General features: G+C 44.3%; 1 protein-coding gene across 1 annotated transcript in view; it reads right to left on the bottom strand.

Annotated features, from left to right (window-relative positions):
• Positions 1-323: 323 nt before the first annotated feature.
• LOC139664513 (voltage-dependent calcium channel gamma-3 subunit-like) overlaps positions 324-20,435 on the bottom strand; it is a 22,942-nt gene continuing 2,830 nt past the window's right edge. The window contains exons 2-4 of the mRNA XM_071543365.1: positions 5,482-5,565; positions 3,411-3,551; positions 324-850 (exon numbers count right to left, since the gene is read on the bottom strand). Coding sequence (XP_071399466.1) covers positions 324-850; positions 3,411-3,551; positions 5,482-5,565 — 752 coding nt within the window. The remainder of the gene's footprint in view (positions 851-3,410; positions 3,552-5,481; positions 5,566-20,435) is intronic.

Below are 20,435 nucleotides of genomic sequence, written 5' to 3' on the forward strand. Positions count from 1 at the left end.
CTAGAGTGATATGTGATAAAGTGGAGTTGGGAACAACTTCTCCGTGGAAACCGACCCTGCTACACCCGCGCGCGCACCCTGACAGGGCTCAGGATTCACAGTTCAAAGGCTAAAAGTTCACAGTTCAAAGTTCACAGTCGAAGTTCATCGCACCCCCACCCCCCCCTTGCGCCCCCACCCCGCCCCCTAACCCCCGTCTATCCCCCCCCCCCCCGCTCTCCCCTCGCACCTCCCTCCCCCACCCCTTCCCTTATTTCCTCATCCTCCTCTTTTGAATACTCTGACCGGGGCGGATATATATATCTGTTGGCCCCCGGCACCTCTCAGACGGGCGTGGTCCTGCGGTTGGGGTCCTTGCTGTAGTCCTTAGTGAGCGTGCTGCTCTGGAGGAACTCCCTCTCCGAGTTGAGCAGGCCGCCCATGCCGCCGCCGCCGCCACCGCCGGCCGACTTGGTGCCGGCGTTGCCCGGCTCGCGCGGGTTCAGCGTGTACATGGGCATCTCGGAGGCGGCGGGCCCCGTGTAGCCGCCCTTGCCCAGCGGGGAGGCGTCGCGGCTGGGCGCCTCGGACGAGCGCACGCTGGAGCGGCGCCGGAAGCGGTAGCGGTAGGACGGGATGCGGCTGAAGGCGGACTTCTTGATGAGCTCGGTGCGGGACTTGGCCCGCTGCTTGCGGTGCTTCTCGATGAACATGTGCACGGCGAGCACGCCCACCATCTCGGCCATGATGAAGGACAGGGCGCCGAAGTAGAAGGACCAGCCGTAGGAGTAGGACTTCTTGCTGTCGCTCTGGCCCGGGTCGCCCGAGTTGGCCGAGATGTAGACGATGATGCCGATGATGTTGCTGAGGCCTGGCGAGGGGAGAGAGAGGGAGAGAGAGAGAGAGAGAGAGGGAGGGAGGGAGAAAGAGAGGGGAGAGAAAAGGGCGTGAGAGAGGGAAAGAAACAGTAAGAGAGAAGGTGTTACATTACTATTTAAAAACCAGAGGCGGAAATTAACTAAGTACATTTACTCGAATACTGTACTTAAGTACAATTTTGAGGTACTTGTACTTTACTTGAGTATTACCATTTTATGCTACCTTATACTTCTACTCCACTATTACCGTTATTTGATAACTTAAGTTACTAGTTACTTTGCAGATTCAGATTATTAATACAAAATATAATCAACTAATAAATTGTGATGTATTATTATAGATTACTGTAAGCTACCCAGCAGTATATAAAGTAGTGGAAATCAGCCCCAACTTTCCAGCTGCAACATTAAAGTGATGCTTACACATTAATGCATCAACAATTATAATTCAATAATATAATACTGTATACTGAAATGGGCCACTTTTACTTTTGTTGCTTTAAGTACATTTTGATGCTAATACTTTTGTACTTTTACTTAAGTAACATTTTGAATGCAGGACTTTTACTTGTAACAGAGTATTTTTATACTGTGGTATTTCTACTTTTACTCAAGTAAAAGATCTGAGTACTTCTTCCACCACTGTTAAAAACAGAAGGAACAAAGCAACAGGGGGAAAAGGGAGAAAGAACAAGCTTTTATCTGGTTACAACGGAAAGGAAGAGAAAACATCCATCCAGCCAGAGAAAAATAACAGAGAAAACAATGTTTGTGAGCAAATGAGATGGAATGAGACAGGCTAGTGAGGCTAGTGAGAATGAAAACAAAGCATGGGAATATATACAGTAAATAACCAAGAATCAATAAGAGGGGAGAAACTCCGAGCATGAGAATGACGCATCAAGTAAAAAAAGAACATCACAAAGGTAAAAAAGAGAATAGAGCGGCAGATTAGGGCGAGCAAAAGTGGAAAGAAATTGAAAGAAGCATGTGAGGAAAATCAAATTAAAAATGAAAAATTGTGAAGAAAGGGTTAGAGAGCGGGAGACAGAGACGGGAGAGAAGTGCTGAGTGTAAAAAAGCAAAGTAAAGGGTGGAGAGAGAGAGTGAGTGAGAGAGAGAGGGAGGGGAGAGAAAGAGGGCTAGATAGAGGCGTGGGAGAGGGTTATTGCACACAGCTGGGCTCTCTCATTCCATATCATTAGTCCAGAATACAGTGCTCATGCAGTGTGGTGGAACGCACAGAATGGGAACAATTAGCCAGCTGTAATTAGCCAGAATCAGCCCCGCACTATTGTGGTAAATAATTACCAATTTGGCTTCATGAATTTACTACAAAACCCAATGGGACCCTACACATCCCACTGAACAGCAATTACAGCGCTTTCTGTGTGCGTGTGTGTGTGTGTCAGGGGTGGGGGGGTGTTAAAGTGTGTGTGAGTGAGAGATAGAGAAAAGAGATTCTAGAGATTCTAAGTGTCAGCATCCATGTGATAGATTATGTGTGTGTGTGTGTGTGTGTGTGTGTGTGCACGTGCGCTCACACACACCCTCACAGTGTATCACAGCGGCGTCATGGTATTCTTGCTGATTGATTAATCGGCTGCCGCGTCCAATTTCCACACACCGGCTTCTCAGACGGGCGCTTTTGTGTGCTTTAGGCGCCTAATGGGCTCCTTCAACAAATATTTGAGCGCCGAGCCGCCTCTGTTTGATGTGGCCCCACGGTCACACACACACACACACACATACAGATGTACACGCATGGGCACACACACACACACATATATCCAACATTGCTTATGCAGCTGATGCTAGCTGGAATGCAGCAGGCGATAACCTTGTGTTTAAATCGGATTTTATAGGAATTCCTTGAGCCTCCCACAGAATTAGAATGAGGAAAAAATGATGATCAGGATTCTGCACTGGTCATTTGGCCGGGGCACCTAAGATGGCCGCCATATTTTTTGTTTTAATAAACGTCGTCACGGAGATAAGCTCCGGTACGTCCCGGCATCCGCAAAGGAAACAATCCTCGTTTCCATGGCAACGATCGGAAACAAAATTCTGTAGTCGCCCATTTTAGGTGTAGTGAAGGAGATTGCACTATACACCTTTGTTTTAATTTTTTTGCGCTTATCATTGAGATAAGATGAAAGTTTATTGATCCCTGTGGGGGAATTGGGTCGTTGCAGCAGCAAAATTAATAGGATACAGTGAGGAAAAAAGAAAAATGGAATATAAGCACAAAATCAGAATATAAATAAGCAGTAAAAAACATTAAGAATACAATATAAACATGTGTGGCGTTATATAATCATATGCAGCTGTTATTCAGGTCAAGATGACTATTCAGGTGAAAATACGACATAAGAGTGTATGAGTGCACAGAAGAGTTTCTTGTTTATCTTAATTACTGTGCTACTACAATAAGAAAATATCCAAGAAACACTTCCCCCCCTAACAGACACACACAGACCAAGACACACTCATTCACACACATATATATATATATATATTATATACACACAGACACATAACTAACTAACTAACCTGCGGAGACAAAGAAGATTCCGGCGCTGAGGATGACGTTGTGTCGGCTCCGGTAAAACTCGCTGGCCGCCACACACAGCCCCCCCAGGAACAGCAGGCCCACGCTCATGATGGGGAAGATACTGGAGGCACGCACCGCACCTGTACACACACACCCACACATATCCAACCACATGTGCACACACACAAAGGAGAGAAGAAACGGATGAGGAAAAGATCCAAACATTTACAGTTGTTTAAAGATGCTACTTACAGCATTTGAAAAATACAAATGTAAGGATAATTTGAGGACCCACTGCTATCGTTCCCTGACCTTAAATTTGGGCCGCAACCTAAGATTCCCTGCCGATACTGCTGTACATAAATGGATTCTCTCTACATGACAGAAGTACAGTGCAACTATGCTTTCATGAGTTCTACTCCTCAGAGAACACGAAAATTTACTCAGTTGGGAAAAAGTTGAAGAGCCCTGTCAATAAGCCACGGCCTTTTATGTAAAACTAAGAACATGTTCCATCAACGTTTTGGATGGTTAATGTCACTCAGTCTATCCATCAGGGAATAAAACATGGCTCTTAAGCTACAGGCAATGTAGTTAATCCTTTGTCAGTACAATATGTTGAATGTGTGTGTGTGTGTGTGTGCGTGCATGTGTGTGTCCGCTTCGGAGGATGCGTTTTGCACGTACACACATACATTGATGTGCAGAGACACACACACACACACACACAGGGGCCAGCGTGCTGCTGCATGCTTGATTGAGCCTGAATTCAGAACATGTTAAAGCCTTCAGACTCCTACAGAGAGAGATGGATGGAGAGAGAGAGAGAGAGTGAGAGAGAAATGGATGTAGAGAGAGAGAAAGATGGCCTTAAAAAAACAGCGAACAGTATGTACTTTAACCTCACAGTTGTGTCATTTTACACCCACAGTAATGAAATTACACAACCAATAGTATATTTAGATTGTGTGTGCGTGTGTGTGTGTGTGCGTGCGTATGCTCTCTTATGTGATTTGCTCTGCTGTCTTGTTGAATTCCAAAACATTCTACCCGCCTGACTGATAGCCGCAGTGACCAGTGGCGTCGTGTGGCTGAGTGTTAAGCCCCGCCCCCGTGGCCCACACCCCTGGGCAGTATGAAATGCCGGTCACTAGGTCCCCGCTCCCCATTGGCTGGCCGACTCTGGGGCCTGTAATCTAATTGGCCGCCTCTGGGGATGTTGCTCTGTGCTCAGCGGAGCAGTGAAAAACAGCACAGGCTGCATCCTTCTTTTTCTTTTTTCTTTTTTCTGGCCGTTTTCTCGCTCCGTCCATCTTTCCTCTGTATTTGTCGTGGAAAACAAAACGGAGAGCGCTCCCTCCTTTCCCGCTTCTGTATTTTTTCCTCCATAATTCACCCTCTCTCTCTCTGTGTGGCTGCATCCCTCCTTTTATTTCTGTTGTGGAAAACAATGATGCGCTCCCTCCTTTCCTTCGTCGTTTTCTCATCATCGCGATGGCCTCCCCAGCTTTCTCTTGTATCTGCTGATAAAACCTCAGCTTCTCTCTTTCTCTCTGTTGTTCTCTCCGTCATGCGCACTCTCGGTTCATCTGTCTCAGCTAAAACCCAGTCAGCTCCATCCTCCTCCTGCGTTTTCCTCTATCCATCTCCCTCTTCCCCCTCCTCCTATTTCTCTCTATCTGTGCTGTACTGCGATCTGGGTGGCAATAAACAGTACATACAGGATCTCCCTCCTTCCCATCCATCTGTCTACTCATCCGTCCATTCATCCTCCTCTCGTTCTATCCATCCCATCTGCTGCACTCTTCTCTCTGCTGGATGCACACAGCAACTCAGAGCTTCTCTCCATTCAGGATCTCCTTCCTTCCAATTCGATTCATGCTTTACCGACACGGCTGTCCAAAGCAGTATTGCCAAAGCAGTTTACAATATATTACAATATCATTTACCACTAATGTACTATTAATACACTAATCTACTGCTACTCTTTTTCTCTATCCCCTCCTGATTATTTATATCTCTATTTTTGATGAGTGTATTGGTGAGTATGTGTGTGTGTGTCAGACTTACGGAGGAGGTATTCGGCGGCGTCTGCTTCATAGTCGGCGTCCTCTGGAAAGTGGTCGATCTTCTTACACACACCTCTGAACGTCCCTACAGAGGAAAAAAACACACGCCATTAACAAACTGTGAGTAAAACATAATCAGGGACTTCCTCGGTTGCATACTTTTCCATAACTGGCTCATTCCTAGTGTTTATGAAGCTCGTTTTATGTTATTTTGGTTTTCACACAGTCCTTACACCATATGTTTCACAAAGCCACGGTAACAAAAATGAATGTCCATCAATTTGAAAAGCTCACATCTGTTTTGATACATCCCTGCACACACACACACACACACACTTCAACTATTCCTACAACTATTCCTAATGGAAGTTAGGTTATAAATGAGTCATATTGCTGCTGTCGGATTAAAACCTTGTATCTCCATTAAGGCAAAAAAAAAAAATGCATTTAGGCATAAATTAAAACCCGCTTCTTGTTCTGACTGACCACCAGGCAGTTTAAATGAATTTCACGGACATCGGGGTTAATGAAAGTTACTCAGCCAGTAAAGGACGATGTAACTTTTAAATGAAAAAATATTGCTAGTTATACATTTTTCACAGAACTGCAGCAAGTCATTTTTAGCTTTAAATTCCACGCAAGCCAAGTGGCAACAGTTAATACAATAAAATTAATGAGAAGCAGCAGTTATATCATGTTATAAATATATTTAAGAATATATTTGATAAGATGTGTAGGAGGTTTACAGGAATAATACCAGTGTATTTTTCAACTGTGAATGTTTGACACATTCACTGCGTTAGATGGTGTTTTTTCAGCTGTTTTTCTGGCTGTAGTGGGAAAGCAGACTGTTTACCCCTTTAGAAGTTTTCTGACCTGAAAAACAAGATTAACAAACCAGGAAGGAGGAGCATTTTTAGGTCATGAGAGCGCTCCGACTCGGTTGTGGAAAGTCATGGAAAAGTCATGCATTTTCGCATCAGGGCCACGGCAGGAATCCTGCTCACATGAATATTCGATGGAGACAGGCTCCATCAGTGTGTGTGTGTGAGTGTGTGTGCGTGTCTACACAGCCAGACATGTGTGGCTCAATATGGTATTAATCACATCATACATACTGTGTTATGTATCCTCGTATGATCACATTGTTCTCAATCAAAAAGACAACACAAACACACACACACACACAGAGGTGCACACACAGACACAAATGTAAACCTTTTAAGGGGAGTGAAATGTGCAAGCAAGCACACACACACACACACACACACACACACACACACACACACACACACAACCAGCATAGCTTTGTAAGTGCATGAGAGAGAGAAAATAAAGAAAAGGAGAGAGAAATAGAAAGAGAGAGAGAGAGGGAGAGAGAGAGAGAGAGAGAGAGATGACAGCTGATGCGGGACAGAGCTGTAGCCCTCAGGCTGTGTGTGGGGAACACTAATGAAAAGCCTTATCACACCCAGCACACACACACACACCACTTAAATACTAAAACACAAACGCACACATACACACAGTCTACTTGCACAACACTTAAATACAGACACTGCATGTGCACAAACACACACACACACACACGCACACATACACACAGCTCTGTGTGTATGTGTATGTGTCTGTGACAGTGTATGTGTGTGTGTGTGTGTGCTCCCCCATATGGTGTGTCTGTGTCTATCTTACTGTGTGCTGTGAGTGTCAGTGTGCATGTGTTTGTGTGTGCTACACCGTATGCTGTGTGTGTGTGTGTGTGTGTGTGTGTGTGTGTGTGTGTGTGTGTGTGTGTGTTGTATTGACTAGGATGAGGTCTCCTACGAGCAGCCGTGAGTCAGGCAGAGTGACTCATCCTTCTTTGTACAAACCCCTACTGTGTTCACACACACACACACACACACACACACACCTCAGCATGTCTTCTGCGTGTGCATGTGCATATGTGCGTGTGTATGTGTATGTGTGAACGTGAGTATGCGTGTGTGTGTGTGCTTCATTCCCACCCTTCATTCAGTCCCATTCACACATCCTACTGGTCCACACCACAGGGGAGGGAAAGAGAGAGAGAGAGAGAGAGAGAGAGAGAGAGAGAGAGAGAGAGAGAGAGAGAGAGAGAGAGAGAGGGAGAGGAGGTAGGGCAAGAGACGAGGAAAGAGAGAGAGATGAAAGGAGGATGAAGAGAGAGGAAGTGGTGGTGAAAGAGGTGGCAAATGAGTGTGGTGGTAAAACGGCAGGGGAGAATTAGAGAGAGACGGGAGGAAGAGGATGGAGGCGCGGCGACGAACGAATGAACGACTCAACCACGTCGCTCATTTGCATATGAAGAGTCTCTCTCTCCAAAAATGAGGAAAACCACCGTATGAAAAACCAACACCCACGCTCAGAAGATCATTCATAAACCGATTCATTCAACGGACGCGATCGAGGATAGTAGGGAACTTAAGTAGGATTCTAGATACAGTATGTTAAGTGATTTCTTCCCAAATGGATATAGAGCATTTTGGAAACCATCTCTTCATATATGTCCTATTCATGTTATAAAAATATGATTCATGTTCATCGTGAACCCTGCAAACCTGCTGAGTCATTTCCAGCCTGCCCCCCCCTCCAAAAAAACATTTCAAACCCCTTTTATAATTATAAAAATGCACAGTTGCCAGTTTTAAAATAAGGCTATTTTTCTTAATTAGTGAAAAGCTGATTGTGGCAATTTGAAGTTTAGCGGCACAATCAAAGTATCCAGTAAAGTTGGGGAAAGATGTGGGTTGTTTATAATTTCATTTTAAAGTTATGTTTACAATCTGATTCTCATCTGCACGTTCTGTACATGTAATCTACATCTGTAAGTTTCATTTATTTGATAAAGTATATGTCTACATGACACTTTCTGTACATGTGTATGGCTCTCTGTAGAACCGTTTATGTGAATATGAGCACATTTTGCACATATATTATATGTACATAAGCTGTAATTTCACCTGCTGCTGTATCTTCATATTCTCATTTTCCCAATGTTTTATATATAGTGTATATATGTTAATACTTTGATTTTTTACTTTTTTACAGCCTCTTAATGCTGCAATCCAGATCCTTTTCATACTTTCATTCATTCATTTCTTATACTCTATATTCTTATTCTATATTCTTATTTATATTCTATGTTTTTCTTTCCTGGATCCTATACTACTGTTTCCCCATGGGGATCATTCAAATTCCGTCTTATCTGAAGATTGGAGTTTAAAGACACTTGGCTTGAAAATGCCTACTTTAAATCTGTGTCTGCATTACTTTTCCCACTCTCTCGTTTTCTCCGTCTCTTTACAGTGACGATCCGATGGGAGCAGAGTCCGTGTCCACGCCTGTCAGCTGATGCGTCCCGCTGTGATCACATGATACGAGTCGCACTGATGACTGCGGCTGACTGATGACTGCGGCGTCATCAGTCAGCGCTCTGCCTCCTGCCTTTTTAAATGGATGGATCTGTGTTGAACCGTTCTGATGTATAGAGCAGCAAAATGGCCTCACACAATGAAATACCAGTGAGGTGAGGAGCATGTGTGTACACGTTCAGTCACACACACACACACACCACACACACACACACACACACACACACACACACACACACACACAGAACGGGGTTGAGGGACTAGAGAGATAGATGGCTGCTTATGTTTATCTCCCAATGGCTGAGAAACTGAATAAATAAGCAGTTAAAGACACACACACACACACACACACACACACACAGTGATGTACACACTCATTCACTCACATGTTGATATCCTCAGACTGTATTAGCATTCCTGATGATGTCATACCATTAGCATGTTTCTAGGAAACAACAATCTGCTAAAAATAACCTCAAGCTGCACACATGCACACATAGACTCACCTAATACGCACACACACACACACACACACACACCCAGGGAGGGTCATTAAAGCTGGTATGTTGGACCTGCAGGTCTGAGTGTTCATCAAGATGATGTGTGAACTGAGAAACAAACAGCACACTGGGAATCTTTAAAACTATTGCACACACACACACGCACACACACACCGGAGGAACACAGGGAAGAGAAGATATATGTATATGGCTGAACGGGGGTGGGTGGGTGTGTCTGTGTGGGTGTGTGGATGTGTGTGTGTGTGTGTGTGGGTGGGAAGAGGGGAGCTCAGTAAGAGACTGATACCCTGATCTGAGATAAACAGCGGGAGAGAGAGGGAGAGAGAGAGAGTGTGTGAGAGAGAGAGAGAGAAACAGTGGCAAAATGTTCTCTCACACACTGTGACTGTCTCTCACTTTATGATTAACATGTGCTGCTGCTGTCACCTTCACTCTCTCGCTCTCTCTCTATCTCTCCCTCTAGCTCCATAACGATTCCTGGTTGCCACCCCTTGGCAAAGAAACAGTACGCAAGAATATCGTCTCTAACGCTCTCTCACAGGAAATGATATTGATGGGAAAATAATATTCCTCACTTGACCTGTACCTCCCAAAACAAGCTTGACCTTTAACTCCCAAAACAAAACAAACAAATGTGCAGGGGTTCATATAACATTTGATACTTTCACCAAATGTGTTCTGCAAGCTGAAATTAGAAGGATGGGAATACAAACACCAAATATTATAGATTCAGCTGTCGGTTAGTCTGCAAATGCATTGCCACTAGCCTGCTTCTGTAACCTGACCTGTGTGTGTGTGTGTGTGTGTGTGTGTGTGGGGGGGGGGGGGGTGAGAGTACTTGTGTGTGTGTGACAGTATTATATACTTCTCAGCCAGCACTGAGGTTGTGTCGAACTACCTCCAAATGCTGGATCAGTGTGTGAGTCACTAAGCTGTCACACAGGCTTATGTCAGGTGTCACAACCAGCCTATGATATCATCATGGAGAAACCTCACACACACACACACACACACACACACACACACACACACACACACACACACACACACGCAGTTTAAACTTTGCTTCTACTGTCCTCCTCCCTCTTTAGCATTTATTTCTTATTACTGGCTTGAAAAGGGGGATAAACTTGATTTTGTGGATTAAATGGAGGGTAAACCAAGAATCTAGGTGGATCCTCGCCTCCCTTCATCTTTCCTTGACTCCCTCTCCTGTACCAGGACGTATTTCACCGAGCAAGCTCTCTGCCAGGAGGCGTCCCTACTGCCTGTCAATCACGCGCACAGCGGTTCTTCTAGTCTAGTCCTGACCACCCTGCAAGCTGCAGAGAGAAGACAGATACATCCACAGAAGAGGCGACGTGAAACTGCCTTAATACAAAGTGAACACTGAGGCTGGAATGAAATTGTAGAAAGAGGAGAGTTGAGCACAAGGAGCCAAAATCAGATCAGTCAGTCTGTGAGTCAGTCAAAGTTAGGTAGCTGTGGCTTTGCAACTGCAACTGCGATGGCTAATCTAAAGTGTATTTATAGGACAATTATATCTGGTTGAAAGCCATTATATATTTGGCCGCATGTTAGCAGAGGCTTCACCTAGGCGGGGACGTTGCCAGGCAACCAAATAAACAGAAATTGAAAAGGGACACTGAACTAGATATGGTGGATCAAATCACGTTAGAAGCATGAGATTTACAATTACATCACATGTAAAATGAACTAAAATCAAACACACTGAGAACCAATTTTTTTTGTTCTCATGGTAGAAAAGTGAAGTCAGCTTATGATTTCTGACTGCTTGCTCGTTCACAGGTGGCCTAATTTGCATGCAAAATAATTTCTATTGTTGTACAGTATTGTTGACCACTAAGAAAGACCTAGATTGGAAGAGAAGATAATTTCCCTCCCATTCTACATGCTCCATCTCCTCTTATCCACCATCTCTGTCATTTTCTCCAAAGCTGCCTACAGCAGGAAAGGAGGTGATTTGATTGGTCACGGCTGATGCCAGCCCCTGCCACACTCGCTGACAGTGTATTCCTCTTTAATCCCACCCCCGTTTCCAACTGTGCCACAGGTGTGCGCCAAAAAACACCAAACATCAGTTGCCACGCCCCGTGTTCCCGCCCCCGCCATGCACCGCTGACTGCGCTTTACACCGTGTGCCATCGATTCACGAACATAGTCAATTTCCTCCACCTTCTCATGCTCTGTCCCCCTCTCTCTCTCTCTCTCTCTCCCTCCACCCAGCATTTTGTGTGAAGGGAAGTTAATTCAGATTGATTATGCAGTAAGACTATCAAGGCCAACTTCAATGATATTAGTCCTGCTGGTCGTGACGGCTCATTTCAATAAGCTGTTTGGCTGTGGACACCTTCAGACGAGACAGAGACCAGCTCCTTCCTCTAATATACAAACCTAGGTTTCCACACAAGTGCTCAGATAGTTACATCAGATCCTGTGTATTACTAAAAGGCAGGATAGCCTTTATACATTAAAATTCTTAAGTGGAGTGACCAAACATGTTCATCCAATATAGCCAACACCAAAATGTCAATACCTCACCAGCATCTAAACACATTTTTGGAGATATGTTTGAAGTTCTATTATGCTAACCATTAAATAATTAAAATGATTTCCCCCACATTTCCTTTTGTTTGTGAAGGCAACAGGGGAAAAGATCATTTGTGATCAGGCTGCAGAGCCAACAAACAGATCAATAACAAGACGATTACTGGCACTAACAAAACACTGAGAATATCCCCAACTGTGGTGACTGAACCAAATGTGTGGGTACATGTCACCAAGTCTCACACAATCTCTGTGTAATGTGCTTTTTTTCCTTTATAACCATATGAGCTCCGCACACATTAAGATGGATTTCTCCCATCAGTCTTCACTAGCGAGGGCTTGACTTCTATCTACACTGATTTTCTGCTCTATTTTCAGCCTTGCATCAGTGTCACACACTGATCATCACACTTATATACACCCACACACGTGCTCACAAGCACACACTCACACACAGTACACACATACGCACACACACGCATACATACATTTGGACATATACGCATATATTCACATTCAGGCTAATTTGATTGGGAGTGACTATGTCACACTGCTGCATACCAATTGAACACACACACACACACAGACACACACACACAAAGAAAGAAACATATATACTAAGATAGCAAATATACAAACCGCATTTCACACACACACACACACACACACCACACACATACATACACACACACGGTGGGAGCATCCATCAGGAGACATTTGCCTCACAAAGGTCAGGGTGGCCCGAGGGCAGCTGCAACTACAGCCACAGCAAGGCATGATGGGACACAGCGAATGGGGAGGGGAGTCATGTGTGTGTGTGCGTGTGTTTGTGTGTGTGTGTTTGCCTGAGTCACTGTGGTCTAGTTTCGCCTACTGGGCTCACTGTGCTGTTCCTGTCACTTACGTATAAACACACGTACACACATGCACACGCACACGCACACACACACACACACAGACACACACACACTCTCCCTTGTGTATGTGCGCTCTCACTTCTCAGTGCGGCATGTAAAACCATGACGTCATTCTAAGTTCACAGCAGATTCAAAAAGCACAGCCCCATGTAAGCAGAGAGAGAAGGACTTCACAGTAATAGCATGTTATACAAGTAGCCAATCCTAGACCTGTTCCTGGTCTATATGATCTATGATCTGGATCTACAATGGATCTTACCTGACAACAAGGTTCATTTTCTGCACAAATTAATCGAACAATTGTGAAATGTATACAATCCACTCAGGCATCAATAGATATCTGCAACAGATGCAGGGTTTCTGAATGCAAATTTGAGACTTAAAGACCTTTTCAGTGCTACCTGGATTGGAACTTAAAACAATTTAATGGTGCAACAGTTTACATTACATCACTGTAAACAAATGAGACCATGGTCGAGACGGCTGGTAGCCTGTATCTCACATCAGTAGTACTGTTAGTGGTGTTGTTTCTCAAAATTAAAGCCATATTGCTCATAAACCCTGTTGCTGCTTGTCACAAAGAGGATGTTGCTATGGCATCCCCTGGCATCCATCCATGTGTGTCTGTTTTATATAAACATGTTTGAACTGATTTTCCATCATTCCTGTTAATGTTGAATTGCTACACACACACCTCTAAAATCCCAAATCAATAAACAAAGCTGACAAAACCAGACTACTGACGATTGAGCATGGCGAATGAAAGCTCTGAAACTATAAATGGAAAGAATAAGAAAAAAAGACAAGAAATTCATTGTTAAGGGACATGAAGTCCAAACATGCTCTGCATATTGTGCTAATAACTCTGTCCTGTATTAATCTAAGAGTGGACACGCAGCACAAAGAAACCTGAAAAAAATCCAACCTCTAATAACTGTATTCAAGACATTTTAGTACATCTTAAGGCCTTCAATTTCCTTTCAATCTTTTTAAGGGCCCACAGACACCGTGAGATAATGCACAAGCTCCACAGTCTCTATCTGTCACACACACACGCACACACAAACACTCTTTAAAATTATGTATGAAAACAGCAAGTACAGCAAGTCCCAGGGCTAAAAGGCGAGAGGTAGAGTGGAAACGCTTTCCATTTCACCGACGCCTGACTAACTGTTGGCTGTTGTTAGAGTCCCGCGCTACAAACACACGTTAATTATTCAACTTCACCTCGCTACCTCTCTCCCGCTCTCTTTTCGCATCTCTTTACCTCTTTCTCACTCTCCTCCCTCTCTCTCCCTTCGCCCGCTCTATCTGTACCTCTTCCCCCCCCCGTCTGCCGCCTCTCTCTCTCCCTCTCTCTCTCTCCCCTGTCTCGTTCTTCCATTTATCTGTTTAATTATTTCAATCGTTCAACTTCACTTTGCTTCCTCTGCCGCTCTCTCTGCGTCTGTTTGCCTCGTTCTCTCACTCCTCTCCCTCTCTCTACCTCTATGCTTCTCCCTTTAGTCTTTCTCTTCTCCCTCCTCTCTCTCTCTTTCTCTCTCTATATCCTTTCTTCTGTCTTTCTCCGAACCGTGCAAATGGACAAAATGACTTCTTGAAAATTTCCAACACAAGGACATTTATCTGTGTTGCCTTGCAGTAGTTTGCGTCTTACAAGTATTTAGTGTTTAATGCTGGAAAGCTAGTTTGACTTAGTGGCTGACTGTAGGTTTTGACTGATAGAGGTTTTTCAAGACCAGTACTGGTTTCGATATTTTTGGACTGAAGCTGCCCATAGCTGATATTTTGTTTTTCAATATCTTTAAATTTGTTCATGCTTATTAGAAAGAAAAAACATTATTCAGGATGGAAAACCCTTTGAAAGCCTTTAGACCTATCCACTGAAACCTAGGATAATTATTATAATATATAATGTGAAATCTGACCAAAATGTCACATTAGAATCAATTCAAGTTAAGGGCTTTCCACAGACAATCAGTATATGATCAATTATACACTAAATATGTAATCAACCAAACTGCAGCATATCATCATATCAGAGGTGGACGACACTGACTGGTTTATATACGATTTTTAATAAAAGGCCAATATCGGCCTGCTATATCAGTCTAGCCCTTTGACTGTTCACGAAGTCATAGGAGAGTAATGAGGTTTGCATGCTAAATAGTGAAAATGTTCCACTAGAGAGAAATACCGCCTCGAATCAAGGTTAAAAAGGAGACAAACACAAACAAAAATGCTCTGTGTCCAGATGCCCTCACTGTTGTGACAAGCTATGGTCATGAGCTTTCAGACCAGCCATCTGACCTCTTTCTTGCCCTCTCTCTCCCACACACACACACAAACAAGCTGAGGATGTACAGCAGAGTGTACAAGTGAAACATCAAAACACCAGCTGACATCTCTGGCACTGACTTAAAGGTGCTATGCATCATTTGAACATCAGTAAATTATTAGAACATTAACTTTGAGACAGTAGTATAAAAATCTGCTGGATCGCTTTACGGCACAAAACAGGGAGAGGGCGCTGTTCTTCCAGAGCAAACAGAGCTAAAGCTTTCAGAGTTTCCCACAATGGCAGATGGTGAAAGGAGTGAAAGATCAATGGAAAAATCCCTTCCAACATGTTTATCCTCTTCAGTAAAGTGAAAGAGCAAACAAATGCGTGCGGAGCGACATCAGGGAGGGGGGACGAGGGACAAGGTGCAACATCGTCTTTGTAACAGCAAGGGTTTATGGGAAATGTAGTCTTAACTTTGAGAAACACAAGCACTGGTGTGAAATAGAGGCTACCAATCATCTCAATCATGGTCTCATTTGTTTACGCCAATTATACCGATGTATCACAATTAATTTGACAATGATACATTGATGTTTAAAATGCTAGACATAGCACCTTTAATATAAACATATAATATACATAAATACACAATTATTACACATTTCATAGAGGTACACATGCCTACTCAGACGTATACACACATGTATGGGCATACAGACACATACAGAACATGCACTCACTCACTCTGTCTCTCTCACATACACCCACACACACACACACACACACACACACACACACACTACTAGAAAACAGAGGAGAGGAAGAGGAGGGAGGGAGCGAGGGAGGGAAGGAGGAAGTTGAAAAGCAGAGCAAATTGGACTGCTTGTTTCTTCAGAGCGCCTCTGACAGCTTAGTGTGGGTGACTGTGCCTCTTCCTCTCTCTCTCTGTTCCTCTACCTCTCTCTACCTCTCTCTCTCTCTCTGATTACCTCTTTCCAGGCAAGGAGGAGAGAGAGAAGCAGAGAGAGAGACAGAGAGAGAGAAAGAGAGAGAGAGAGAGAGAGAGGGCAGGAGAGGGAGAGGCTGGTTTCCACGGTGATGGCTGATGAAAGAGAACGAGACAGGTTCTGCTTGGTTGCACACCTCTTCTCTTTCTCCCTCTTCTCTCTCTCCTCCTCTTCTCGGTCCCTCCCTTCCTCAAAACGCCCATGTTTTCTCTCTCTCCGTCGTATACCCACTGTCTTCTGCTCCCCTCAAAAACATCCCTCCGTCCCTTTCCGATCTCCCCTTCATCCCTCCTTCCTCCCTACCCTCTACTCCTCTTGTCTTCTACTCTCAAGCATCCCTCTATTTCTCTCTCCATTCCTCCTCCTCTCACCCCCTCCCCAACTCTACTTCCTTCTAATCTTCTCCTTCGCTCTCTCCCTCCTTCCCTCCTTCCACGAGCAGGTATGGTCAAAGATTCATTCCCTCCGCTTCATCCTCTCTCACTCCTTCCCATCTGTACCCTCCTCCCTCTGTCTCTCTCCATTTCCCGCTTGATAATTTTTTCCCAAGGCACAATCAAACTCTTTTCATCTCCAACTAATAGCTAATATCCCTCCTCCCTTCCTTTATCCCCCTCTCTCTCTCTCTCCCCGCCTCTCTCCACCCCACCCCAAAGCTCCTTGTCTCTAATACCTATCCCTCCCTTCTCCCCTACCCTTCCCTCGCTCTCTCCCTCCCTCCCTCACTGGATCTCTCCGTTCTAAGCATGGTTAAATGTTCCTTGGCTCTGTCTGAGGCTTAACCCTCTCTCTCCTCAAGACCTGGATTCATTTTCCACACTTTTTCCAGGCTTTCCAAACCTGTGTAGGAACCCTGTTTACCCCACCCTACCTCCCTCCCTCCCTCCCTTCCTCGTTCCTTCCCTCCCTCCGTCACCTTTCTCAATCCCTCTTCCTCCCCGCCCTCTGTCTCTCTCTATTACCAGGTGATTGATCATATCCCACCCATGGCTGAGTACTGCCTCCCTACCTCCTACACACCAACGGTATAGCAGCAGACATTAAAACCAAGGATAAACAATCACAGGACAAGAGAATGTTCACAGGACACAATATGTGGAGGAAATTCTGGTTCAAAGTGAATGTACAAACCAATAAACTGAGTAATACTTTGGTACTTGGGCTTTCTAAACCATCATTTAAATGAATATAAAATCCTTTTCAAAAACAGATGCATGTATTCTATCAATTTAGAACACATTTGACTAAAGTTATCAAAGATATTTTTTTGTAACAATGTCTTTTCAGAACCAAAAAAATGTCATGAATTGTTGAATCTTTTGAATCAAATTACATGTGGCTTGTATTTATCTGTGGATTTTTGAGACTTTTATTTTGCTTGTGTTGGTCAACCAATAGGAGGAAAGAGGAAATCTTTGCTGTGGATCAGCCAGTCAGATGCAGGAGTGACAAATGTACTTGAATTCTGTTTGTTTAGAATAAGAAAGATGCCACTATATAGGCATATTTGTTTGAGTTTTGAACCAGACTTCTCTCCATAACATTAAGTGCCATTACTCCACAGAAACAAGCTATACTTTTCATTTCCAACACATTTAAGAAGTAATTTGGAACAACACATCTTGCGTTTCTTTACAAAAAAAGAGGAGGAGGGACAGGGAGCAAATGACTATAGAAGGCTGTCATTGGTTTGAGTGTGTTTAGACGTAATCCTCACACCTCACCTCTATCCCCTACCTCACCCTCTCATCACGCTTTCCTTCCCTCCCTCCCCTCTCTCTCTATCCCTGGGTGGCCATTTATATCCCACACCAGTCAAACGCTATACCTCTCTCCATCCTTATCCTCTTTTCTCCCCTCCCCTCTCTCTCTATTCCCAGGTGATCGTTTACATCCCAGACATGGCCAAACGCTCCCTTTCTCTACCTATTACCTATCCCTCCCTCTCTCTCCCTCCCTGTCTCTCTCTGTCAGGTGATCGTTTTTATCCCAGACATGGTCAAACACCCCGCATCTTTAATTAATGCCTATCCCCCTATGCTGTGACCTCCTTGTCCACACCTTACCCCCCCACCACCTTTTCCTCATTCCCTTCCTCCCTCCTTTCCTCTTTATCCTCCTCTCCTCCCTCCCAGGTGATCATTTTTGGTCCCTCTCCCCGTTTAATACCTATCCCTCTCCCCTCCCCTCTCTCTCCCTCTGTCTCTCTCTATTATCAGGTGATCATTTAGATCCTGGGCATGGTCAAACACTCCCCGGAGATTCACCTGAAACGGAGGCCATGTACAGCTCATCTATCACTTCCCTCCCTCCCTCCCTCTCCCCGACTTCATTCATACACGCTCGCCTCCGTTTCCCCCCCCTCTCTCTTCCCCCCCTCCTTTTCTCTCGTTCATTCATGCTCTTCCTGCATCCTCCGTCCCCCTCTCCTCCCCTTCCAACACCCCCCCCCCCTTCTTTCCTCATTTCCTGGCTTTCTCGCGGCCATTTATCACGGGGGGAACTTGACACCTCGCTACACCTGCACAGACACAAACTGCCGTAGGATGCAAGAAATCCCAACCTGACCGCACACAAGCTATCGCAGGGCAGAAGAAGCCCAAACTATCAAGGGACACATTAAGGCCCACTACACTGGACATAAACAGTCAGGACACAAGACGCCCCACTACACCATGAAAACAAACTATATTCTTAAAAACTCAGCAAATCTGAGAAGGAAGTTTTTATCTTTGTGGTTCTTTCCAAAGGAGAGGCTGGAAGCACATGGCTGTAGGAAAGCTGTCAAACGCGTCAGTGTGAGGGTGCGTTTATATGTAATTCCCCCCTTCCCCTGCAACTATTCCCTCAGGTCACTGCTGTAAATGCGGTAAGAACATGTTCTCAGTCAGCTCGCCCGGTGAAGGAAAGGCTAAAAGGTTGAAGGTTAAAAGGTACGACTGAATGAAACATGAAACTCCATCTAGAATGATGGCAGTCAAGAGCTCTGACATGACATTTGTCATAGCTGGCTGATTGACCTGAACTTCTTTTGTTGCTTTTAGCCAAATGGTATGACATATAAAAAAAATCTATTTTTCCCATTTGTATTTCACATGTGTTTTTCGTTTATATTCTGCTCTAATGATTTTACATTACGTTGTTTTACTGTTGTTTTGTCATTGCTTTTATCAGACAATAACCATAACAAACTTTAAGGACATATTAAGGAATGTCATTCTAGAGCCTGATAGATCATTCAGACTCTAGAACTCTGGATATTCTCATTCTAGAGCCATAAAGCCTATTGAGATTCTGACTTATGATAGAATATTCTCATTCTAGAATCCAGTAGATCATCCAGACTCAGATTCTGATTGGGTGCTTTCATTCTAAAATTCTGATAGAGATTCTGATGGAAGATTTGAAACGGTAAACTGGAAACATTGATACCTTCCATCTATCCTTCCTTCCTTCTTTTGTTCTTTCTTTCTATCTTTGCTTCTTTCTCTCCCCCCCTCCTCCCCCATATTCCCTGAAACAGAAATGGTCACTGCTATTGTAAAATTTACTACATGCTGCACAGCATGTATGCATGACCGCCCTGTGCATTAAAGAACACTGTGCATACATGATGCCCCCCCCCTCTCTCAGATGTCAGGCAGAGTAGAGCCACATGTAGACCAGTCAGAGACATCCATTTCCTGTCAGTTTATGAGGTCGTTTATGAATAATAAAACCATGACGACCAGGGACCCAGGAAGGAGGGATGGAGCGAAAGAGAAGAAAGACAAGAGAACTTCTGCACTTTAGTCGTGTGTTTGTGTGAAATTGTGTGTGTGTTTGTGTACGTGAGGGAGCATGTGTGTGTCTGTATGTTTTTGTGCCTGTGCATGTGAGCCCATGTGCGTGTCTCTGTGTTTGTGCCTGTGAGAGAGTGTGTGTGTGTCTGTGTGTGTGTGTGTGTTTGCATGTGCTGACATTGTGTGACATTGTACTGACATTGTGTGTTAACTTGGCCTACTGCTCCCACAGCTGTGCTTATTTGGTGGCTTGGGAATATCCCAGAATTTGTCTATTTATTCATTCAATTACAAGTACGTGTGTGTGTGTGTGTGTGTGTGTGTGTGTGTGTGAGTGTGTTCAATCAAGCCCCATACCTGCGCCATCTGGCCCTGTAATAGCCTTCTACGCCCCCCAGAATGAGATGGTTATGTCTGGCTGCCTCAGACAACACACACACACACACACACACACACACACACACACACACACACACATTGTCAA

This window comes from Centroberyx affinis, unplaced genomic scaffold (genome assembly GCF_046629955.1).
Source record: "Centroberyx affinis isolate AG114_WGS23_722 - 3 ecotype Tasmania unplaced genomic scaffold, CSIRO-AGI_Caff_v1 ptg004300l_1, whole genome shotgun sequence".
Lineage (NCBI taxonomy): Eukaryota > Metazoa > Chordata > Actinopteri > Beryciformes > Berycidae > Centroberyx > Centroberyx affinis.